The following is a 20,314-nucleotide window of genomic DNA, read 5'->3' as shown; positions in this document are numbered from 1 at the left end:
AACTATAATCTGAATTTTGGTTATACTCTTCACACCTGAGGATTTCTTAACTTCTTTTTAAAGCTGTGACTTGTTACTATTTTATAAGCAAGAAAAAAGGCACTTCTTCTTTTCTGCATTTTTGAGACTGATAACTTTTTGGAAGGTTGCCGCCATAGGGCAGACAGGAGTGTAAGGGTTGTTTAACTGGAGAAGGAGGAGAGGGAGACACATGTGATCAGGACCTTGCAGGTGGGCTTTATAACCAAGTTAATCTAACAGATTTAAAGGTTATAGAATATAATTATATTTGTTTTTGTTTATTACAGAAGAATTAGTAGAGTTAGATTTTGTTGTTTTCAAAGTAAACTGATAATATATATAGCCAGGAGGTTAATTTAAGTCCCCATTCTGTAACTTCTGTTTATTAATAGTTAAATTGCCTTCTGAAGGAGTTCTTATTTTCTATTAAGTTTTTGAGGAGTTTTCTATTTTTTGTTAGGAAACTTGAGATGGAAGCAAAGAGAAAGCAAGAAGAAGAAGAGAGAAAGAAAAGGGAAGATGATGAAAAACGTATTCAGGTATATAATTATTACACTAAATTTCTTTCAAAACAGAATCTACAAAATTATAGAACAAAAGAAGTTGAGAACAAATTTTGATTTGCTACATAAGCTGTCTTTGGTTTACCCCAGAGACAAAAGGCATTTTCTGAAGTGATTATGGGAGGGACTTTGGAACTAGGGAAGTGGATTCAGATCCAGGCTCTGTCAGTGATAGAAATTGTGACATTACACAAGTCACAATGAGTGACTGTGGGCTACAGTTTTTTTCTCTGTGGAATGGGGATAAATGATAGTTGTGAGCATTAAATGAGTTGACGTATGTTTAAAGCACTTAGAACCTGAGTGCCCAGTTCAATAAATACTAGTTTGTTGTTACTATACTTAGGGGAAAGTCAAATGAATATTCACTTAAAACATAATTGTAATTTTATAACTTTGTAGATACTAGCATCAGTAAGTTAGGATTAAGATACTCTCCCTACCCCCATTTTTTTAAAAGTCTGTGTCTGAGAATAATTGATCATGTATTTTGAGTTTCTTTTTGTCTTGGCTTTCATAATTCATCCTGAGCGCAACCAGCCTTTAAATCCCTGACATCTGCTGTTGGTGTGAGTGTGATACCTGGGGTTCTCATGCGATATTTGGGGTACTCCTGGTAATAGAATGGTTCCTCTGCCTTTTCTTGGATTTGAGAAAGAGAGGAAGCATTAATCAAAATCTAGAAGAGAATGGAGACTGGAGAGATTTCTGGTCAAACAATTTGTATCCTTAGTAAAGAATGTGGGTGGAGCAGAGCAGTCTTAGGTGGTGTCGATTATGTAAACAAGTGGAGAGAGCTTTGTGTTGCTGGCAGGCTGAAGTGGAGGAGCAGTTGGCCCGACAGCGGGAGGAGGAGAGCCAGCAGCAGGCGGTTCTGGAGCAGGAGCGCCGGGACCGCGAGCTGGCCCTGCGGATAGCACGGAGTGAAGCCGAGCTCATCAGCGACGAGGCCCAGGCCGACCTGACCCTCCGGAGGTACTGGGTCCCTGGGTGGGGCGTGGCGCCTCTGCACGCTTTCCCTCCCTGCTTCTCATTTCTGTGCAAAGGGCCTGGGAGAAAATCATATTCTTTAGGTCCTAGATCTATTTAAGTAAAATCATTTAAAAATTATTTGTATCCACCTTTATACCCAAATGAAACAGTTGATTTCATCAAATTGTGGAACTATTGAAAAATATAACTGATAGTTCATGAACATCTCCACTTTTACTCCAAAATTGTCAAGGAGTATTATAAAAAAAGTGGACATCTAATTTGTAAATACCTGCCATTAAATACTGGCACAGAAATCAGTGAGTATATTATAATCCAGTTTAATATATTTGAGGTTGGGATTTTTTATTTTCCTAAGGCAATTTTTTTAAATATATCATACACCCTAACATGGAATGAAGAAAAATTTCACACACATGCACATCATGTTTCACAATAGATTTCCCTTTCCAAGAAGGAAGGTTTATCATATTGAAATGTTTTAGCTCCCCAGGTTTCCAGATTATCTCTAAATACTGAATTTTATTGGGAGTGTGGAGAAGTATGGATGTTCTTGTTAAAAGTTGCAGGAAGGTCTTAATATAACAGATTTATTTTTTAAAATTTAGAATGTGGAAACATTCATTATTTTGATTATTAGTAAAAACAGAGCAAAACTAGTTTGTGGGGTTCCTTTGTATGTAGGTATATATGTTGTGTATATATTTTGAGAGGCACATAGATTCATGTAACCATGTTTTTCAGAATGTCAGAGCACTATTTATAACAAGATATAATTAAAGTGTAACCACTAGGTGTTGCTGTTTCCTCATGAAAGGAAAAAACTTGGTTGACATGGCAAGGCAGTGATTAGATTTTATTTCGCTAAAACAGGGATGGAAAGGAGGGTTTGTTAAGTTGCCTTCATGCTTTTTCTAGGAAGTGATTACATTGGGGAGCTCTAAGATCTGAACTGTATATGAAACTATATTTAAATAAACTGAATAGGCCTATTAAACACAAAGTATTATAATAATTATTAAGCTCTTGGGTTTGAGTCCCAATATTTGAGCTCTTTGTTAACATTTCACTATAATTAAATATTTTCTCTGGGCTGTGGCTCTTGTAACTGTAGACTCAGCTCAGCTCCTCTTCCGTTCCTTCCACCTGGGTTATGTTGGAATGGCTGGGTGCCTTTGTGTGTAACTGAGTAGTAGCTGGGCCAGTCTCCTAAATGAACCAAGCTCTTACAGCTGGTTCAGCTGTAATGTGCGTGAGGAAGCATCGCAGTTTACCCAAGGGGGCTTCATTAGGGCTGAAGTTCATTTCTAAGGGCCTCATTATTGGAGTCAGTATTGGTATTCATGGCCAACCAAGCTTTACGTTTAAGCATTTGAAATATTAAACTATATCCAGTGCCATTCCATATAATATGTATAAGATACTGACTCATGTGGACTCCTTCCCATCTTCCAAGGGTGAGTGGTCTCTCATGGATCATTCAATACCTTTAACATAAATGACAAGTTACCTATGATTTAAGTTAAGCAGAATTAACGATGTAATGGTACCACTGCTAAGTAATTAGGAGATATTCAAGCAGTGTTATGACTTGAATGGCATAAGAGTTAGTTTTAGTTTTCCTGTGAGACAGCTCCTGGGTTGTGGTCCCCTCCTCTGTGGAACGCCCCTTTAAGTCCTTTTTAGAAGCCCTTTCCAGGAAAGCTTTCCCTGACCCTCAAGTCCTCATGAGTTCCTACCCTTCAGAACCTCCTGGGTTGTTTTATATTTTGTACTACAAGCATTAACATTTCATTACAGATGATGTTCTATACATATTTTCCATGTTTGATCATTTAATTTTACTCCATGGGCTACAAGTAAATGTTTTTGAATGTTTAGTTTACCTTTGTTAGCACTGAATTATTTCTGACAAATTTGTGAGTAAGAACTCTCAAGTAATACTGTTCTTAATATATAGTATGAAAATGTCATTCTTGGGTTCTGTGATGCATTAAAAAATATACGTAAATGGATTCTGCTGCATTAAACAGTTTCCAAGTTACTTTTCCAGCTCGGGTTCCTGTCCAGTAACTCCTAAGTAAGAATTGTTTTCTGCATATATTTTTAAAATATCTTAACTAATTATACATATGATCCTTGATGCAAAGTGATTTCACATTACCTAAAATTATGAAATAATATTCAGATTCTGTTAAAAACAAGCATACTCCATAGTGTATGAATTTTCTAATCTAGATGTAATAAATTTGCTCTTTAATTTTCATTGAATGCCTTTAATTTATGCTTTTCTCATAATTTTTAAGGAAAATTTTAAAGATTAAAATTTTAAGTCATTGAAACACAAATTTGCCACAATCCAAATTTTTCATGATTCAGAATTACTTAATGACATTAACCAAAATATATTATTTTTCACAGAATCGATGGAGCAAGACCCAAAATGACACCGTATGTCATTTCTCTTTTCAAAATTTGATTTAGAGTCCTATAACCTTTTTTTTCTTTAACAGGTTATGGTTACTTTTTAGGAGAAATAGTTTCCTCATTGAAGTAAATTTTTGTGGTTTTTTTTTTGCATGTCCTTTATATATAAAACTCGGGAATATATATAAAATCTGAATTTTAACACTCTAGGACCCCAATTATAACCTGTATAATGATGTTCTCAACTTTGTCAGAACCTAATACCGATGACAATTGTTTTATACGTTATGCAACCTGCATAGATAATTCTCTCCAAACATTACATGTAAAAGAGAAATGAAAGGGCAGTAATTTATAATAAAAAAATACTTATTTTAATATGAAAGTGCTTGCTCACAACTACAGGAAAACATAATCAAATACTGAGATATTTTTATTCATACATAGCATCACCATAAATGTGACAGCTACAAATGCAAATTGATATAAGAATGTTATATTGGTCAATGGAATGGCATGAAATTGTGAACAGTACTTTGTAAAGTTCTAAACAGAGTTTTAAGTACAATCTTCTCTCCCTACAATAGTTGCATTCCTGGAAAAACTCTGTGAATATTAAAACCATGCCAAAAAGAAAAGGCTCTTTACATGTAAAAGTTTGTTTACATGTAAAACTGTATGTATGTGGGTGTGTTTCACCTCTGTCTAGTGGACGTGTTAATGTCACATGGGACCCGGGCACTTGTTCCTTGTGGCACCCCTGACCCCTCCGCTCCTCAGTGCGCTCTCACCACAGCATTGTTACCATAGGGCACCAAAAGTTTTGAAAACATCTCTGGGTGCTATTTCCCACCATTAGAACAATAGCTTTATAGTTACCATTTGAGCTTGAATTAAATCAGCCCTACAACCAGTGCACCTAAGGTGAAATTGTGATCATTTGCATATAGTTTGGGAAGGTTAAAAGGAAAAAAGCACCTGGATGCCGGAACCATTTCTGTCTAGTCTGTTTGATGCAGCTCCTATAGCAATCACGTAGGGTCAAGTGAGATGCTGAATCAGTAAAGATTGCCTTCCAGGGTAGTGTTGGGGCATACAGGGAAATCACTATATGATCAGCAGACCACAAGGTAAAGAGCTTAGAAAGGTCGTGAATTCCCTTTAAAATCTGCTGTGGGAAAAAATGGAGGAAGGTTTAGGAGAAAGAGATGGTAGAAACAGATGCTCTTGGATACTAAGATAGAAATCTTGAGGTAGGGTGATAATGTAGGGGGTGCCGGGGCGTCTCCCAGTCGGTTAAGTGTCCAATTCTTGATCTTGGCTCAGGTCATGATCTCAGGCTCCTGAGATCAGATCAAGCCCCGAGTTGGGCTCTGTGCTCAGTGGGGAGTGTGCTTGATACTCTGCCTCTCCTTCCGCCCCTCTCCCCACTCATGCATGCACATGCACTCTCTCTCTCTCAAATAAATAAATAAATCTCAAAAAAAAAAAAACCTTGAGGTAGGGTGATAATAGAATTAAATGGAGTTCAAGCTGTATTTAAACAAAAATTTGCTGTATTTTATGGTTATATACCATGTTGAAAAGTATATTATGATTAACTTTCACAAAGTAAAATGATAGTGAATGGTTAATAAATCATTCCTTTTGAAAAGATATATTTTTAATTACACTTTTAGATCTTTTGGTAACTTATGTAGTTGTCTTTTATATGACTGTGCTGTATTGTCATTTTTCTTATAGGGAACAAATGGAGAAAGAAATGTCAGAATTTCTGAGTAGGTTAGTGTAGTGGAATTTGGGGAAATAAGTGTCACCTCAAAATCATGTTTTTAAATCACTGTTCATTATTTGGACCAGAACCTGTTGTATGAATAGTCTATTCTTTCCATGTAAGTTTTCTGTACAAGAAATGTCACTTCACCCTTATACCACCATTAACAGAAAAAGATAAAAAAGTGTTCTAAATTGGTGCTACTCAATGGGGAGACCTTTGGCATTTTGGATGGGACTGTTCCTTGTTGGTAGCATTGCCATGTTTATCACTGGCCTCACCAGGTCAGTCTCAGTAGAGGAACCTTTCCTCTCAAACAAAATAAATGTTTTGAAACTCTCTGTGGAGGCGCTGTTGCCCCTACCCCTCCCGCCTGCACCCCCATGCCAACTGGTAAGCTCTGTGCCTAGTTCCTAATTGAAGGGGAAGCAGAGAAGGGGTGTGGCTTCTGAGGGCCTCCTCCCCATAGCACATGGTTTAAAAACCACTGATGTAAAAATTGAGCCACCAGAGAATATGACTGCCCAGCAGGATCTGGTCCTTTACAAGTGGATATGAATCATTAACATTTTAACTGTCAATTTTGAAGTTAGAGTTAATTGAAAGTCTTTAATACATTTTTTTAAAAATCAGAAGTCAGTTTTTTTACTACCTAGTATATCATTTACATGATTGTCTTTATAACAAACCTAAGTAGTCAATAAATTATACCTTTATTTTACTATTTTAATAATTCCAGAGATTGGGGAAAAGCATTTTAAATGCATTTCATTTGTGTATTTAGGATGCTGAATATGTTTTTTAGCAGATGTATTTTGTTTGATGTAATATGAATGAAAAGTTAGTGATATTAAACCATATTTTAAGCAATAATAATTTGAATTCAATGTTATTTTTTTAAATTATCAAAATATACCTTTATGTGTGTTGGCACTTCATGTATATTCTGACAATCTATAAAACCGTACATTATGTAAATTCACTGTCTTTCTAAAGAAAATAACGAAAACCCATAATAATTTTCAGCTGCTGTCCTAGAAAAGACTCTTAGAGGAGCTAGGAAGAAGAGAATTTTTTTGTTAGTTTACTGAATGGTGGTTTAGGGATGTAGAAGAGAAAAAAAGAATATTTGAATAAATGTTAAAACAATTTATTGCTAAGGGTAATAGAGAGACCTTGCTGACACACAGCTGGCTCTTTTTGAGCAAAGCAGTTAAGAGGAAAAAGCTACATGGAAAATTGCCAGTCACACAGCTTATGAAAAGGATAGATTCTGCAATAAATCTAAAACAGATTTGAACCATAAAAATGCAGGAAGAACTAACTGGCTGCACATTATTCTTCAGCCAGACTTATATGTTACTGACAATCATCATGTCTAACCATTGTTAAGTATGTAGAGTGAAGTGTGCTATTTTTTATTCTCTAAAATGAAAACATAAATAGGCCTTTTAAAGAGGCAAAGTACCTTATTTATTTCATTGCTAAGCTTAACATGAAGGAATAATTTCCTTTATTTCAGGAAGCCTCATGACCTAAAACCTCTTCCTTTAATTAATTAATTCATTATTATTATTTTTTAGCTTACATAACTCTGTGTCAGTAGCTCCTAGCACAGGTGACGGGCTGGCCTAAGTGGGTGCTCATTAATGTCTCTAAAATGAATAAAGCAAATAAAGGAAGGTAGAGTCATGACTAAGACCAAGGCTTTAGAGTCAGAACAATGTGGGTTTCAATCCCAGGTGCCACCATTTACTAGCAGTGTGGGACCTTGGGCATGATCTTTATTTCACTGCTCTGAGTCTTGTCTAGTCATTTTTATTATTTTATTTTTCTTTATCACAAGTGCCCTCCTTAATCCCCATCACGTATTTCACCCATCCTCCCGCCCATCTCTCCTCTGGGAACCATCACTTTGTTGAGAGTCTGTTTCTTGGTTGTCTTTTTTTTTCCCTTTGCTCATTTGTTTTGTTTCTTAAATTCCTCATATGAGTGAGATCATATGGTATCTGTCTCTCTTTGACTGACTTACTTCACTTAGTATTATACACTTTAGCTCCATCCCTGTTATCCTAAATGGCAAGATCTCATTCTTTTTTATGGGTGAATAATACTCCATTGCATATATACACCATATCTTCTTTATCCATTCAGTTATTGATGGATACTTGGGCTGCTTCCATAATTTACTAGTTGTCATATTACTCACTGACTATGAGAGTGTCGTTTTATTTCCTTATAGAACTTTCCTAAGTGTTCTATTTAATAGTGATGCAAAGGGGTTTCCAGAATCTGGCTGTTCTTTTAGCCCATCTTTAATGACAAAGGCAGGGGATTGCAGTTTGGCTACTTACCTGCTGACCCTGCAAACATCCAGGGAGGTTCTGAGCCAGTAGCTTTCGCTGGGGCTTGGCTCTCTGTAGCTTCAGTAATCTGTAGGTGATTGCACTGTGTGGCCTTGCGGCTCATAAACCCTTAATGCTTCTAATGATTTTTCGAGAAATCAAGAGGATTTCCTTTTTGATTTTGAGGACTATATATAAATGTATATTTTTTAACTTTAGAAGTTCCGATTGAAAACATAATATGGCTATTAAATGGCACACTGGAAAATTTTAATTTACCTAGGAATCCTATAGTATACCATTTTTAATCTCCTCTGTCAAAGATACAGAAATTATTATATGTTTTTCTAGTAGTTATTTCTATTTCTCGAACTTAGATTCACTTTCTTGCCCTTTTAGTCAACATTTCATTCATGTTTCTAGTTTAAACATGCAAAAATATATAATAATTACAGAGGTCCTGCTGTACAAGCCACCAAGGCAGCTGCTGGTACCAAGAAATATGATCTCAGTAAATGGAAATATGCAGAACTACGTGATACCATCAATACTTCTTGTGGTAAGTGTATGGAGAAGATGAGAAATGGGAAGGCTCTGTGGCTGACAGGTAATAAAGAAATACCTAGATTGGGGTGTAATTTTTTTCTTTTTCGGCATATAAATTAAGCCATTCTCTTTGTTATTCTCACCTTGAAATGAAGATGTAGTTTACTCACAAACCTAAAGGAAAGGCATACTTATTAAATTCATTTTGCCTGTCTCTTATCTATGTGGGAGACAGAAAAGCATGGAGAAATTATGGTGTGGGCTGCGTTAATGACTGACCCTTTTAATGTTATTCAGAATAGTTAAATACCAATATATCAGAATCTTGACCTATGTATGCAAAGTAAAAAATGGCAATGCAGTCCTTTCTTTTTAAGCTATTTTTCTTCCAACAGAACAGTAAATGCTATATCCAGATGATTCCACATAATTGTGTTCTTGTTTAAATCATAGTGTTTGAGTTTAGGATGTTATGCCTAGGAACTAAGGTGCCATAACTGTATAGAACTTGCTATGTTCTCTCCCTCCTCACTGAGGTTATCCGCATAATTACAAACATAAAAAATCTGTTGCATGTAAATCTGGCTTGCATTTGAGCACAGTGACTTCTTACTCTATTTTTGTGGCCTCTGACCTTGGACAAGTGATTTACCCTCTTTGATTCAGGTTCACCTATAAAAGACTATTTATTTAGCCCAGGGTTCTTGTGTGGAGCAAATGATATAGTAATAATGCATAAGAAAGTGCTCTGTAAATGTAAAAGATAATATTACCATAAAATGCTCATCTTTATCAATAATGTGCTTACTTTTGATTACTATTTAAAAACAAAAAATTTATTATATGTATAATATATATGTTTATGTCACAGAGTAATAATGTTAGACAATTAAATTAGGATGCTAATTCCTTTTTTGGGGGGGGGGGGGCTCTTTCTATGTAATCCATAGATATTGAGCTCCTGGCAGCTTGCAGAGAAGAATTTCACAGGAGACTAAAAGTGTATCATGCGTGGAAATCAAAGAATAAGAAGAGAAATACTGAAACAGAGCAACGTGCTCCAAAGTCTGTTACTGATTATGGTAAAAACAAATCTGTACTTCTAAATGTTCCAGAGTATCTATATATAATGTATGTAACTATACATAAGACATTTGGGTAAAGTGTACAATACAAATTTTCTCTTACTGTGCAGCTGTGATCTGTTGAGCCTAAAACCACAATGGCTTATCTTTCATGGCATTATTTGTATTATTATGTCTTTAAAGTCATATTTATTAAGAAGTATTTGAATTTAGTTAAGATAAATTTTGGAGATAAGAATATTCTTATCTATACTGAAGAAGTTGTGCAGTAATGTAAATATGTATTTTTTCCACATACATATATACACATATAGAATGATTACATGTGGAAATGTAAAGAAAATTGTGAAATAACGTTTGCTGCAAACATTATTTTACAATCTTGTCAAAATATAAGAGTGAGAAATAGTAATTTGGTTTAGACCAGTTTTGCCTATACCGGGATTTGATTTTTTGACTGAGATTCAAAAAATAAATTTTGTTACTTTGTTATGTATGCAAAAGACAAAGTTGTATGCTTGAAATTGGAAAGTAGAGAAGGATAGACCTAACCTAGTAAAGTATGCACTAGCTTTAACATTAATTGAGGATACCTGTGATATATGAGTTGTAATTTCAGTCTTAAAGCAATAATTGGAATTTCATTTGTTCAGTTTGCTACTTTCAGACTGGCACAATGTATTAGCTTAATTGTGGTCAACATCCAGGTGACAACATGTTTAATGTCTTTATTTAAAAAGTGTATTCCCAGCACTTGATAGTATAGTTAGCAATACATGACCCAAGTGAGATAGAAAATGAGCTCTCCTTCACTACCTTTCTAGCAAATAAAAACAATGTTTGATTAAAATCAATTAAATGGTAGAATTTTAGTACTTCCAAGTTGTTGTAAAGAATAGATTGAGTAAAGGAAATACTATTAATAAGAGAGATGTTACTGCTAGTGATTGCTCAGGAGGTGTCATCAGAGTATAATGCTCTGGAAGGGCAATGGGAGATTACCCAGAACTAGGAAATGGCAGGCGGAAGGCCCTCGAAACATTGATATTCTTGTGACCACCGCTCTCTTCTCCAATTTATAAATTTATCCCTGGGAATTAAAGATAACAGGATGATTCCATTAGCAGTTCACTGTACCAAGTTTCTAGCCAGTTACCTTTGTTTCGTAAAAATGGCAATGGGCTATTCTTTCTAGCTATAACCTTTTTAGCTGTAGTGTTCTAATTATGGCCTTTAGCTGAAAGGCTTTCATCATGTTTTTTTCCCCCAAATTTATACATCTGAATGATTGCACTTCTTAAAACAAAAAAAGTAATGTAATATATGGCACATACATTTTTAATGAACACACAAATATTTCTTGTGTTTTTAAACCAAACTTTGGTACTGTACTCACCCAGCTTTACCTTGCTTACTTTGTTCTTATACTGTTTCAATTCATAATATACTATTTGGAAGAACAAAAGAGTAGATTAAGAAAATTTCCCGAGTCCCCCCTCTAGGTATATATGAACAAATTTAGGAATTTTATGTGAACACACTCCACACGTATGTAGCCTTCAAAGAATTTGATTACGGGCAAATTTCAGGATAAAATGTAACTTCTGCTCTGAAAAGCACTTATTGTTCTCTTTATTTTTTTTCCCATGTAAAATACATTCTGACACAGAAGTACAGTTTAAAGGAAAGGTGAAGTGCATCAAGATGCTTAACAGTTGAGAAAATTCTGTGCTTAGTTTCCTAACGGGGCAGCTAATCATCCTGTAAAAGGAACTACTCTCTAGTTTAATAATTATTTAGAAGGATTAGAATTCCTTAATTTGAGAAAATGACAACTTATGATTAACAAAAAACATAACTAGATATTATTTAAGAGTAATACATTGACAAATCATGGTTAAGTCTTGTAACTGGGCGTGGAGAGCCTCAGTCCCTCCTCATGTGTGCTGTACTGGGTGAGCATGCTCTCCTCATATCTACTACAGAAAGAGATTCCCAGAAATAATTCTTGGGAAAGTGGCAAATTGCACAGTAAGGACTCAGAATATTTAGTTGATTAAGGCTGACTTTGGAGAGTGGTTTTATTTCATAGTTCCTAAAATAAAAATTGCATGAGTTTAAGATTTAGACAATTTGGGGCGCCTGGGTGGCTCAGTTGGTTAAGCGACTGCCTTCGGCTCAGGTCATGATCCTGGAGTCCCGGGATCAAGTCCCGCATCAGGCTCCCTGCTTAGCAGGGAGTCTGCTTCTCCCTCTGACCCTCCCCCCTCTCATGTGCTCTCCCTCTCTCTCATTCTCTCTCTTTCAAATAAATAAATAAATCTTTAAAAAAAAAGATTTAGACAATTTGAAGAAGTTAAAACATACTGAGTGTATGTAAACATGGCAATACTTTTTCTGTAAGGCATCTATTTTTTGATGAATTTAGAAGTTTTTAATTTCTACAGAAATTCTAATAATGCTTTGAAGGTACTGGAATGTCTATTACTGAATCATCGTGTTGGATGTTTGTTTGAATATTACTGTGTCCCAGAATTACAAATGAAATACAATTTTTATTTTTATTTTTTATTTATTTATAAGATTTTATTTATTTATTTGACAGAGAGAGACAGCGAGAGAGGGAACACAAGCAGGGGGAGGGGCAGAGGGAGAAGCAGGCTTCCCGCGGGAGCAGGGAACCTGATATGGGGCTGCATCCCAGGACCCTGGGATCATGACCTGAGCTGAAGGCAGTCACTTAACGACTGAGCTACCCGGGCACCCTGAAATACAATTTTTAAATTTAGGTTCTCTTTATATGTCCATCAAACAGAGTTTCCTAAAGCTTAATCAAAATAGCTTTTTTCTTTTTAACTTTTTTAAATCAGAAAGCAGCATCTACTTGTAGGTAATTCTGAGAGTATTTGGCTGTGGACAGGATGTTTACTTGTTAGTCACCACCTCGATTGATTAGGAAGGCTTTATAAATTACAAGAATGCTCATTTAACAGTTTTGCCATTTTTATCTTCAACATAAAATATTTATTCACAGATTTTGCACCATTTTTGAACAATTCACGTAAGTCAATGGGTGGTAACTTATGAGCTAACTGGAAGATGGGTTAAAAATACTTTATAAAGTACTAACTTCTGTTAAACATTGTTTTGCTACAATTTTTAAGTGGAGTTGTACATTAATGTTGGTTTGTCTGTGCTAAGATAATTGAGATGATGCTTTCATTTGGATCACTCCAAAATATATTTGCAGAACAAAATTAATATGTTGTTTTATGAAATTACTTCCTTTTTAAAAAATAACTGGCACTTTACGCTGTGAATATACACAATTCTCATTGTAGCAAAACTCAATAAGCAGCTGATCTTTTTAGTATAAAGACTAACTTCAGGTGCTGGTTTCAAACACTGTTACAGTATAAACATTCCTGTCCAAAGAGATCTGAGTTTTGTGTGATAATGTACACAGGTTTAATAGGATGCCTCCTAATAGGAGATTATTCTGTTACTTGTATAGATAGCACCCTGTGCTGCACATTTTTTGATAATTTGAGTCATTTTAGTATGCAGTAAATTTTCTCTGCAGTCAGTTGAGCAATAATGATTTGGATATAATGCCATATTTGTTTGCCAACTTGTTGGACCTGATTTTTTTTAACTGCTTCTAGTAATTTATAGGGCCATATTTAAAACTTATTTCATATGTTAAAGATGACATGACAGGATGTGAAAGTCATTTATTAGTTTCAGACTTTTTAGCATTTGTATTTTTGTACTTTTCCAGATGAATATTTGTGGAAATTAAGGCTTCCTTAATATAATTTCAGTTCTCACATTAGTAAAAAAAAAAAAAAAAAAAAAACTATCAAAAACTTTTCCTTGAGTTTCTTAATTTTACCCAGTATATTAAGGTTAACAAGAGACTGTTATTTTAAAAGAAAAAAGCAGGTTAATTTAACAAGTGGCCATCAGTATCATAGTAAGTTCCCTATCAACTGGGTATTCTAAGTTACTGCTTAGGATGGAGGGAAGGTTTTTTTTTTTTTTCTTATCCTTTTAAAAAAGTTCCTTAAATTGGGGTTAGTATATTTTCTGCAGAGTAGGTAATTTTTAAAACTTGAAATGGAAACACTAAACTGTAAGTAGTTTGGAGGAACTACAGGAACAAAAGAATAAATAAGCTCTTCTTTGTTAACATGCTGAAGGTGATGCGGCTTTTTAAAGTCACTAACAAAACTGGGCCTCTGTTTCATGCTTTCATAGGCATATACCACTTTGCTAACTGCTTTTTGCTTTCTCTGGTTTGCACAGAAATAAATTCAGCTGCTATAAAGCTTTTACTATTGGTGTAAAAAAGTTCAGAATAAGAGTATTTTCATCCTTGCAGTATTTGGAAATTCTTATAAAAACCATGTGGCTGTTCTTGACTTACACATATTCTGTAATTTTTCATTGACATACTTGAGCATTTCAGTGAGATTCTTAACTGAGCTGCAGTGAATGGTTGGTCTACTTTTAAAGTTGTGAGTAAAAAGCACATTAAACAGACTTTACAAAATTATGCTGCCAAAGCTATAAAGTTACTGCCCCAGAGAAATGTTTATATTTGCAGATAAAATAAAAACCTAACTGTTTAGTAATGAAAATTGAGCAAGGGGGAAAAATTGATATGAGTGCAATGTCCAGTACTAGCAGAAAAGCAAGGCTTTTTCTTTTCTGTAACAAAGAGAACCAAATATTATACACTTTGCACTTACTTCAGTGGATTTTATTCCAAGAGAAATTTGATTTCATTTGACAGAGAGAGACACAGCGAGAGAGGGAACACAAGCGGGGTAGTGGGAGAGGGGGAAGCAGGCTCCCCGCAGAGCAGGGAGTCCGATGCGGGGCTCGATCCCAGGACCCTGGGATCATGATCTGAGCCAAAGGCAGACAGTTAACGACTGAGCCACCCAGGCACCCCGAGAAATTTGATTTCAGAATAAGCAAATATCTCTGAGGGGAAGTTGATGCTTTTACTGGTTACAGTTTTTTGGTGTTGTCATGAAGTTGTCTAAATATTACTAGTAAAATATCTGTCCTGGCCATTTTAAATCCCAAAATCAGTTGGCAAAAGAGCAAACTTTTGTCTTCCATTTTTCTGAGGAAATAGTGATTAAATTGACAGATATCTATAATTCTTTACATTTGTGAAATTACTGTTCATTTGTTTTATCATAAATAGTCCCATAAAAGTTATCCTGTGGCCTTTGATTTTGAACTCTTTGGAGATAAAATATAAATCCTAGCAAATAATACTAATTTGCTCTCCTGCCATGTGAGTTTTAGGTTACTGATACAGTCATTTGTGGGAATCTGCTTGGACTTGTTTGTTTTATTGCTGGTATTGTGGAGTGTGTGTGTGTGTGTGTGTGTGTGTGTGTGTGTGTGTGTGTGTGTGTGTGTGTGTGTGTGTGTGTGTACTTGCAATGTTAAGGAACATCTTTGGGGAAAGAAAATTCTAAAATCACACTCTAAGTTTTATTCATTTATAAGTAATTAATACTTACATTTTGTTTTAAAGTTACTATTAGGAATCTTCCTCTTCTTTTTTAAAAAATGTGTGGTGCATTTTAGGATTAAAGGCTGTTTTCATTATCCCCTGGGCTGCTGGTGTAACTTTCCTTGTTCTTTGTAATAGCTCAGCAGAACCCAGCGTCTCAGCTTCCTGCCAGGCAGCAGGAGATCGAAATGAACCGACAGCAACGCTTCTTCCGCATCCCATTCATCCGCCCTGCGGACCAGTACAAAGACCCGCAGAATAAGAAAAAAGGCTGGTGGTATGCCCATTTCGATGGACCGTGGATTGCCCGGCAAATGGAACTCCATCCTGACAAGCCACCCATCCTTCTTGTGGCTGGTGTGTATGATTCACTTGAAAAAAACCTTATAAAGCAAAACAGGATTATAAACCCTCTGAATGAAACAATCTAATATATAATGTAATAATTCATTAAATTTCAGGATGGAGGAATGGAGTTCTGCAGTTGGATCGCATTTCCAGTTAATTGAGGATTAATTTATTTGTGATGTGAAATTGCTTGGATTAATTATGTCCTTGTAGAGCACATCGAAACTTGTCTGTGTCCTGAGAACCTTTTCATTGGTGTTTAATTATATCAGTTGATTTATAATTGTTTAAAGAAATGTAGCATTTTTATTAAGGCTGATAACTTGTTTGATCAACTACAGTGTTAATACTTTCTGAAAGAGTCCTTGGTGGAGGACAAATTTAACTTGTTTCTGGTGAATTTATTAAGCAGATTTCTGTCTGCTTCCTTTAGGAAGGAAAGTTTAAAAGTTCTTGAATCTATGAGAATTGACAACTATAACTATTTCAGGAATAAAGTTTATAATATGTGCTTCTGAAGAGATTGATGGCTAATTCTCTGATGTCTCCCCTGTGCAGGTAAGGATGACATGGAGATGTGTGAGCTGAATCTGGAAGAGACAGGCCTGACTCGAAAGCGTGGTGCTGAGATTTTGCCAAGACAGTTTGAAGAAATTTGGGAACGCTGTGGAGGCATCCAGTACCTCCAGAGTGCGATTGAGAGCAGGCAGGCTAGGCCCACGTATGCAACGGCCATGCTGCAGAATCTGTTAAAGTAGATGTGGCAGCCTTACCTGCACTGGGAACGCGTGCTGTGGTTCTAGGTAGGGTGTGTGCCCCAGAGATCCAACCATTCCATGATCATGTTAGAACTACTTATACAAAGTGAACAGATTTTAGTAATCATGGCTTTTTGTTAATTTCAGGTCAATGCTGGTAGTGAATTGGGGACTTAAACATTATTTTCCTGTATCCAGCTGTAACTGTTAAACGTCTCCTCATTCTAATACTTGTGAACACTTGGACAGATTCTGACATTTCTCATTCTTTGCCAGTAGACTACCTTGAAGTCCATCATAATTGTTCTCTAGGAAAAGAAAATTTTTAAAAACTCAAAATACTTGCTTTTGCAAGGATGGCACAGAACCATATAGCTGGAATAATGAAACCTTAGCCTAAAGTTTCTTACAAAAGTTAAGGCACTTAAAATAATCAAGGCACTGATGTTTTGATCTGAAAAGCTGTGTAACTTTTAAAATTTACTTTTTCAGAAATTCATGGAAATTTGCATTGAAGGTGGACATTTTTATTTCCCCCCCTCCTTTGTGCTGTGTCTTAATTTGAGTAAAGCAATTCACCCAAACTTCTAGAATTCCAGAAAGAGCCTGAATGTATTTGATGTACTCTGTGATAAAGAAGGTACTCACAGTATCATGCACAGATTTATTTTTCTTTTCTATCACATTGTGTCGCTATAGAAAAATATTTTCTTCTATTCCATGGACAAATAAAGGAAATTCAGACCATTTAAATGCTTAAAGTTTTGAGATAACTTGTTTCATTTAGAAAAGGAAATAGGTTTTCCGTGGCACTGTGGCTTAACTGGACTGAATGCAGATATTCTTTCAATTTCATCTCAGTTGCAATTTTTGTATCAGAATCTTGTCCAAGTTGTTTCATATGATTTAGACTAGTGTTCTGCTGCAAAACATCTTTGTTTTTAAAAAATTCCTAGTGTCTTTTTTGGCCTTCAGATTTTGGTAATTGTGAGCTGTTTTATAAGTTTTGTGATTCAGAAGTCCAATACTTAGCAAGTAATTGCTTATTTCATGTAACTGATAATTTTTTTCTTTGTGTGGTGTTAGTTTTGATCAAATGTCAGCAGTTTCAAGCCTAATATTTATGACTTCATGTTAGGAATTTGGAGACAAAGCTACATCAAGGAGTCATGTTGACATAATCCTAATGAGTCTTGTTTGTATTTTAGAATAAAATTAGAAAAATAAAATTATTCTTTGCACTTTTTCTCCCTGATTTTTAAAGACCTTAACCTTTGAAATGGGTTTCCAATGATTTTTTTTTTCCTAGAGAGTACCTCAGTTAGGAAAATATTTCCCAGCTGATTAGATTAGTGCTTTTGAGCCACAGACACTGTTTTCAGAATTGCTTCTTTCATAATATGTGTCTTAGTACAGAAGTATTTATTTATTATGATACTGTGCAAATGATTGTCTCCTGTTAAAGAAATTAAATGGTCCTGTCTGTGCTATTGAGAATGTGAATATGATTATCTTTTGAAGGCTGTATTACTGCAGAGATTCACCCACCCTTGGGTCATTTGATCCCTGTGATTGGTGACAGAAGGTCTGGTTACTGAAAATAAATGACCTATTCTCTCTTCTCATCACTCGCCTTTAATTGGTGTTTTTATTTGTATAGGTTAGTGAATGATAAGCTTAACTAGTAGCAAGTAAAGTCCTTGAAAATTTAATCAAATTGATTTTTAATGAGTTGTCTCTTTAGTGCTGTTTTCAGGAGTTTTATATATGTCCTAGATACATACAGGCAGGCACTAGGTGGAGAACACATCAAACAGGTTAAAATTATTGTAATGAGAGAACTTAATGTTTTGAAGAATTTGTAAGACATTTATCACAGCAAAGCATCATTGCAAGTCTTTAGTAGATAATAAAATCATAGTTTTAAGCCATTTTGTTGCTAATTATGTCACACAGCTGTCCTAGAACTTCTCTATTTAAAGTAGTCTCCGGAGTTAACTTTGGCTCCAGGAGAGTTGCCCTAGTTCAGATAGACTCACGATAACCTACATACTGTATAGATGCACATACACACACAGGCCCCTTTGCTGGAAAAATTTAGGACCCTATCAGTCTTTAAGGGAAATAGCAGAAATGGTATTCTGAAAGATGTTGATGCTTTACAGTATTCACAATCAAACCTATAAATGTTATGTGAAAACTGTGGGAATCAAAAGTAAATTCCTGTTTTAATGTCATTTTAATTGAGATTTAAAATTTGAAACCAGCATGCTGTATATTAAGAACTCATCATCTCTTAATGCTTGTCTTACTCAATACATGTCCTTTCCTTAGTGTGTACTTTGCAAAAGTAGACATACGTAAAATACTAAAAATGAGAAGGAAAAATGTTTTCACATTCAATTTAATTACAATGTAATTCCTAATGCCACTAACATATTTGAGATATGTATTATGAGCTGTGGGTATTCACTGAGAGAAAGAAAATTTCTCTAATACACATATGTCAAGAGAAGAATGAATTTTCTTAGTTGTAAAGTTGAGTAGATGGTACTGTCTCAAGGGATTACTACGTGAGGAAAAAATAAAATAATGCCTGTAGGAGTACAAACCCACACAAGAGACATTTTATTGTAACTCACATTCTGCTTCCTATAATGACTTTTTAATAGGTCATTTTTCCTGTAACACAGTGAACACTTCTGTAAGAAAATACAATCTACGTGGAAAATAGGTGGTATTTGTGGAAGCTTAGCTAGAGAACAGAAATTCACAGGCAAGAATAATGGGTTAATTGTAGGGCTTTTTAAATTGGATTTAAAAATTTTTTTCTTTGAATTTTCATTCACAGGTTATTACTGTGGTTCTCAGGGGATCCAGATAATGTAGATCTTTGGTTTCTTTACGTGAAGTACCTTAAGAGTACTTGGATAAGTAGAATAAATATTTATTGAATGAATCAGTCAGTCAGTTAATACAATGTTAGTGGTAGATCTACCTCCTTTTACAGAGGAGGTGTAGAAGATTCAGAGGGGTCAAATAATTTAGTTCTAGACCATGAAAGAGGTATAAACGCTTTTGCTTCAATCATGTGGAACAAAAAGAATCAAAACAAGCAAATTTTTTTGAGTAGCCCCCTGTCGATTTACGGAGTTGCTCCTTCGTCATTCCACATCTTCAGAAGGTGTGACATGTTTTTTGTATGTATCATTACCAGAAATAACAAGTATTGAGAGTTTTTATTTCTCTGAGAAGAAATAAAAGTAAACTAACAAGGGAGGGGGGGACAGAAGATCTCTAAAAATGAGAATAAGGACAAGTTGAGGGGATCAATTGTAAAAATAAAGAGAAAAGTAGTGGTGGAAGAGAAAGAAATGGGTCTGCCTCTGAAGACTCTACATCCCCAGGTTGAAAAACACTGGTACTTTTTAGGTGACAAAGCACTCCGAGATCTTAGCTGAGTTTTAGAATGAATTGTATGTACTATAGGAGCAGAACCTATGGTTTTTAACACGTGGATCAGGATAGACCTGGTGTAGCAGTTCTTAGCATGTAGAAATGGCACTGCCACACTGGAGAAGGCCAGCAAGAAGGAGACGTTCTGTGCAGAAGCCTCACAGAGGGATCAAGTTGGAGAGACTTTGAGAAGTAGAGTCTACCCCATCTTAGGACCAGGTCATCGAATACAATTCAGTTCAGTTCAAGTCAGTGTATTCTTCCTTCCCTATCACTCACCTAATATATGAAGTAAGTTTAGTTGTCATACTTTTCAAGAAATTTTTAAAAAGATAAATCAGGAAAAAAAATCTGCAATTAAAAAGAGAATCGTGAATACTAATTTGTATCTATGCATCATCTCAACCTCAGACCTCAAATAGGCTTATTAATTGGCCATTTTCTTTTCACTTTTGAAAA

At 35.3% G+C, this 20,314-nt stretch overlaps 1 protein-coding gene across 15 annotated transcripts in view; it reads left to right on the top strand.

Moving 5' to 3' along the window:
- Positions 1–18,027, top strand: part of MYO6 (myosin VI) — a 146,035-nt gene extending 128,008 nt beyond the window's left edge. For 2 of the 15 annotated variants that reach the window (XM_027600917.2, XM_027600905.2), the window contains 10 exons: positions 482–560; positions 1,399–1,559; positions 3,631–3,657; positions 3,999–4,028; positions 5,748–5,786; positions 8,579–8,682; positions 9,620–9,751; positions 12,789–12,815; positions 15,432–15,650; positions 16,200–18,027. In XM_027600917.2, coding sequence (XP_027456718.1) covers positions 482–560; positions 1,399–1,559; positions 3,631–3,657; positions 3,999–4,028; positions 5,748–5,786; positions 8,579–8,682; positions 9,620–9,751; positions 12,789–12,815; positions 15,432–15,650; positions 16,200–16,399 — 1,018 coding nt within the window. In that variant the 3' untranslated portion in view covers positions 16,400–18,027. The remainder of the gene's footprint in view (positions 1–481; positions 561–1,398; positions 1,560–3,630; positions 3,658–3,998; positions 4,029–5,747; positions 5,787–8,578; positions 8,683–9,619; positions 9,752–12,788; positions 12,816–15,431; positions 15,651–16,199) is intronic. The other 13 variants (XM_027600906.2, XM_027600908.2, XM_027600911.2 and 10 more) reach the window with 13 other exon arrangements.
- Positions 18,028–20,314: the final 2,287 nt, after the last annotated feature.

This window comes from Zalophus californianus, chromosome 7, assembly GCF_009762305.2.
Source record: "Zalophus californianus isolate mZalCal1 chromosome 7, mZalCal1.pri.v2, whole genome shotgun sequence".
NCBI classification, from domain to species: domain Eukaryota; kingdom Metazoa; phylum Chordata; class Mammalia; order Carnivora; family Otariidae; genus Zalophus; species Zalophus californianus.
This window is presented reverse-complemented; position numbering and strand designations above follow the sequence as displayed.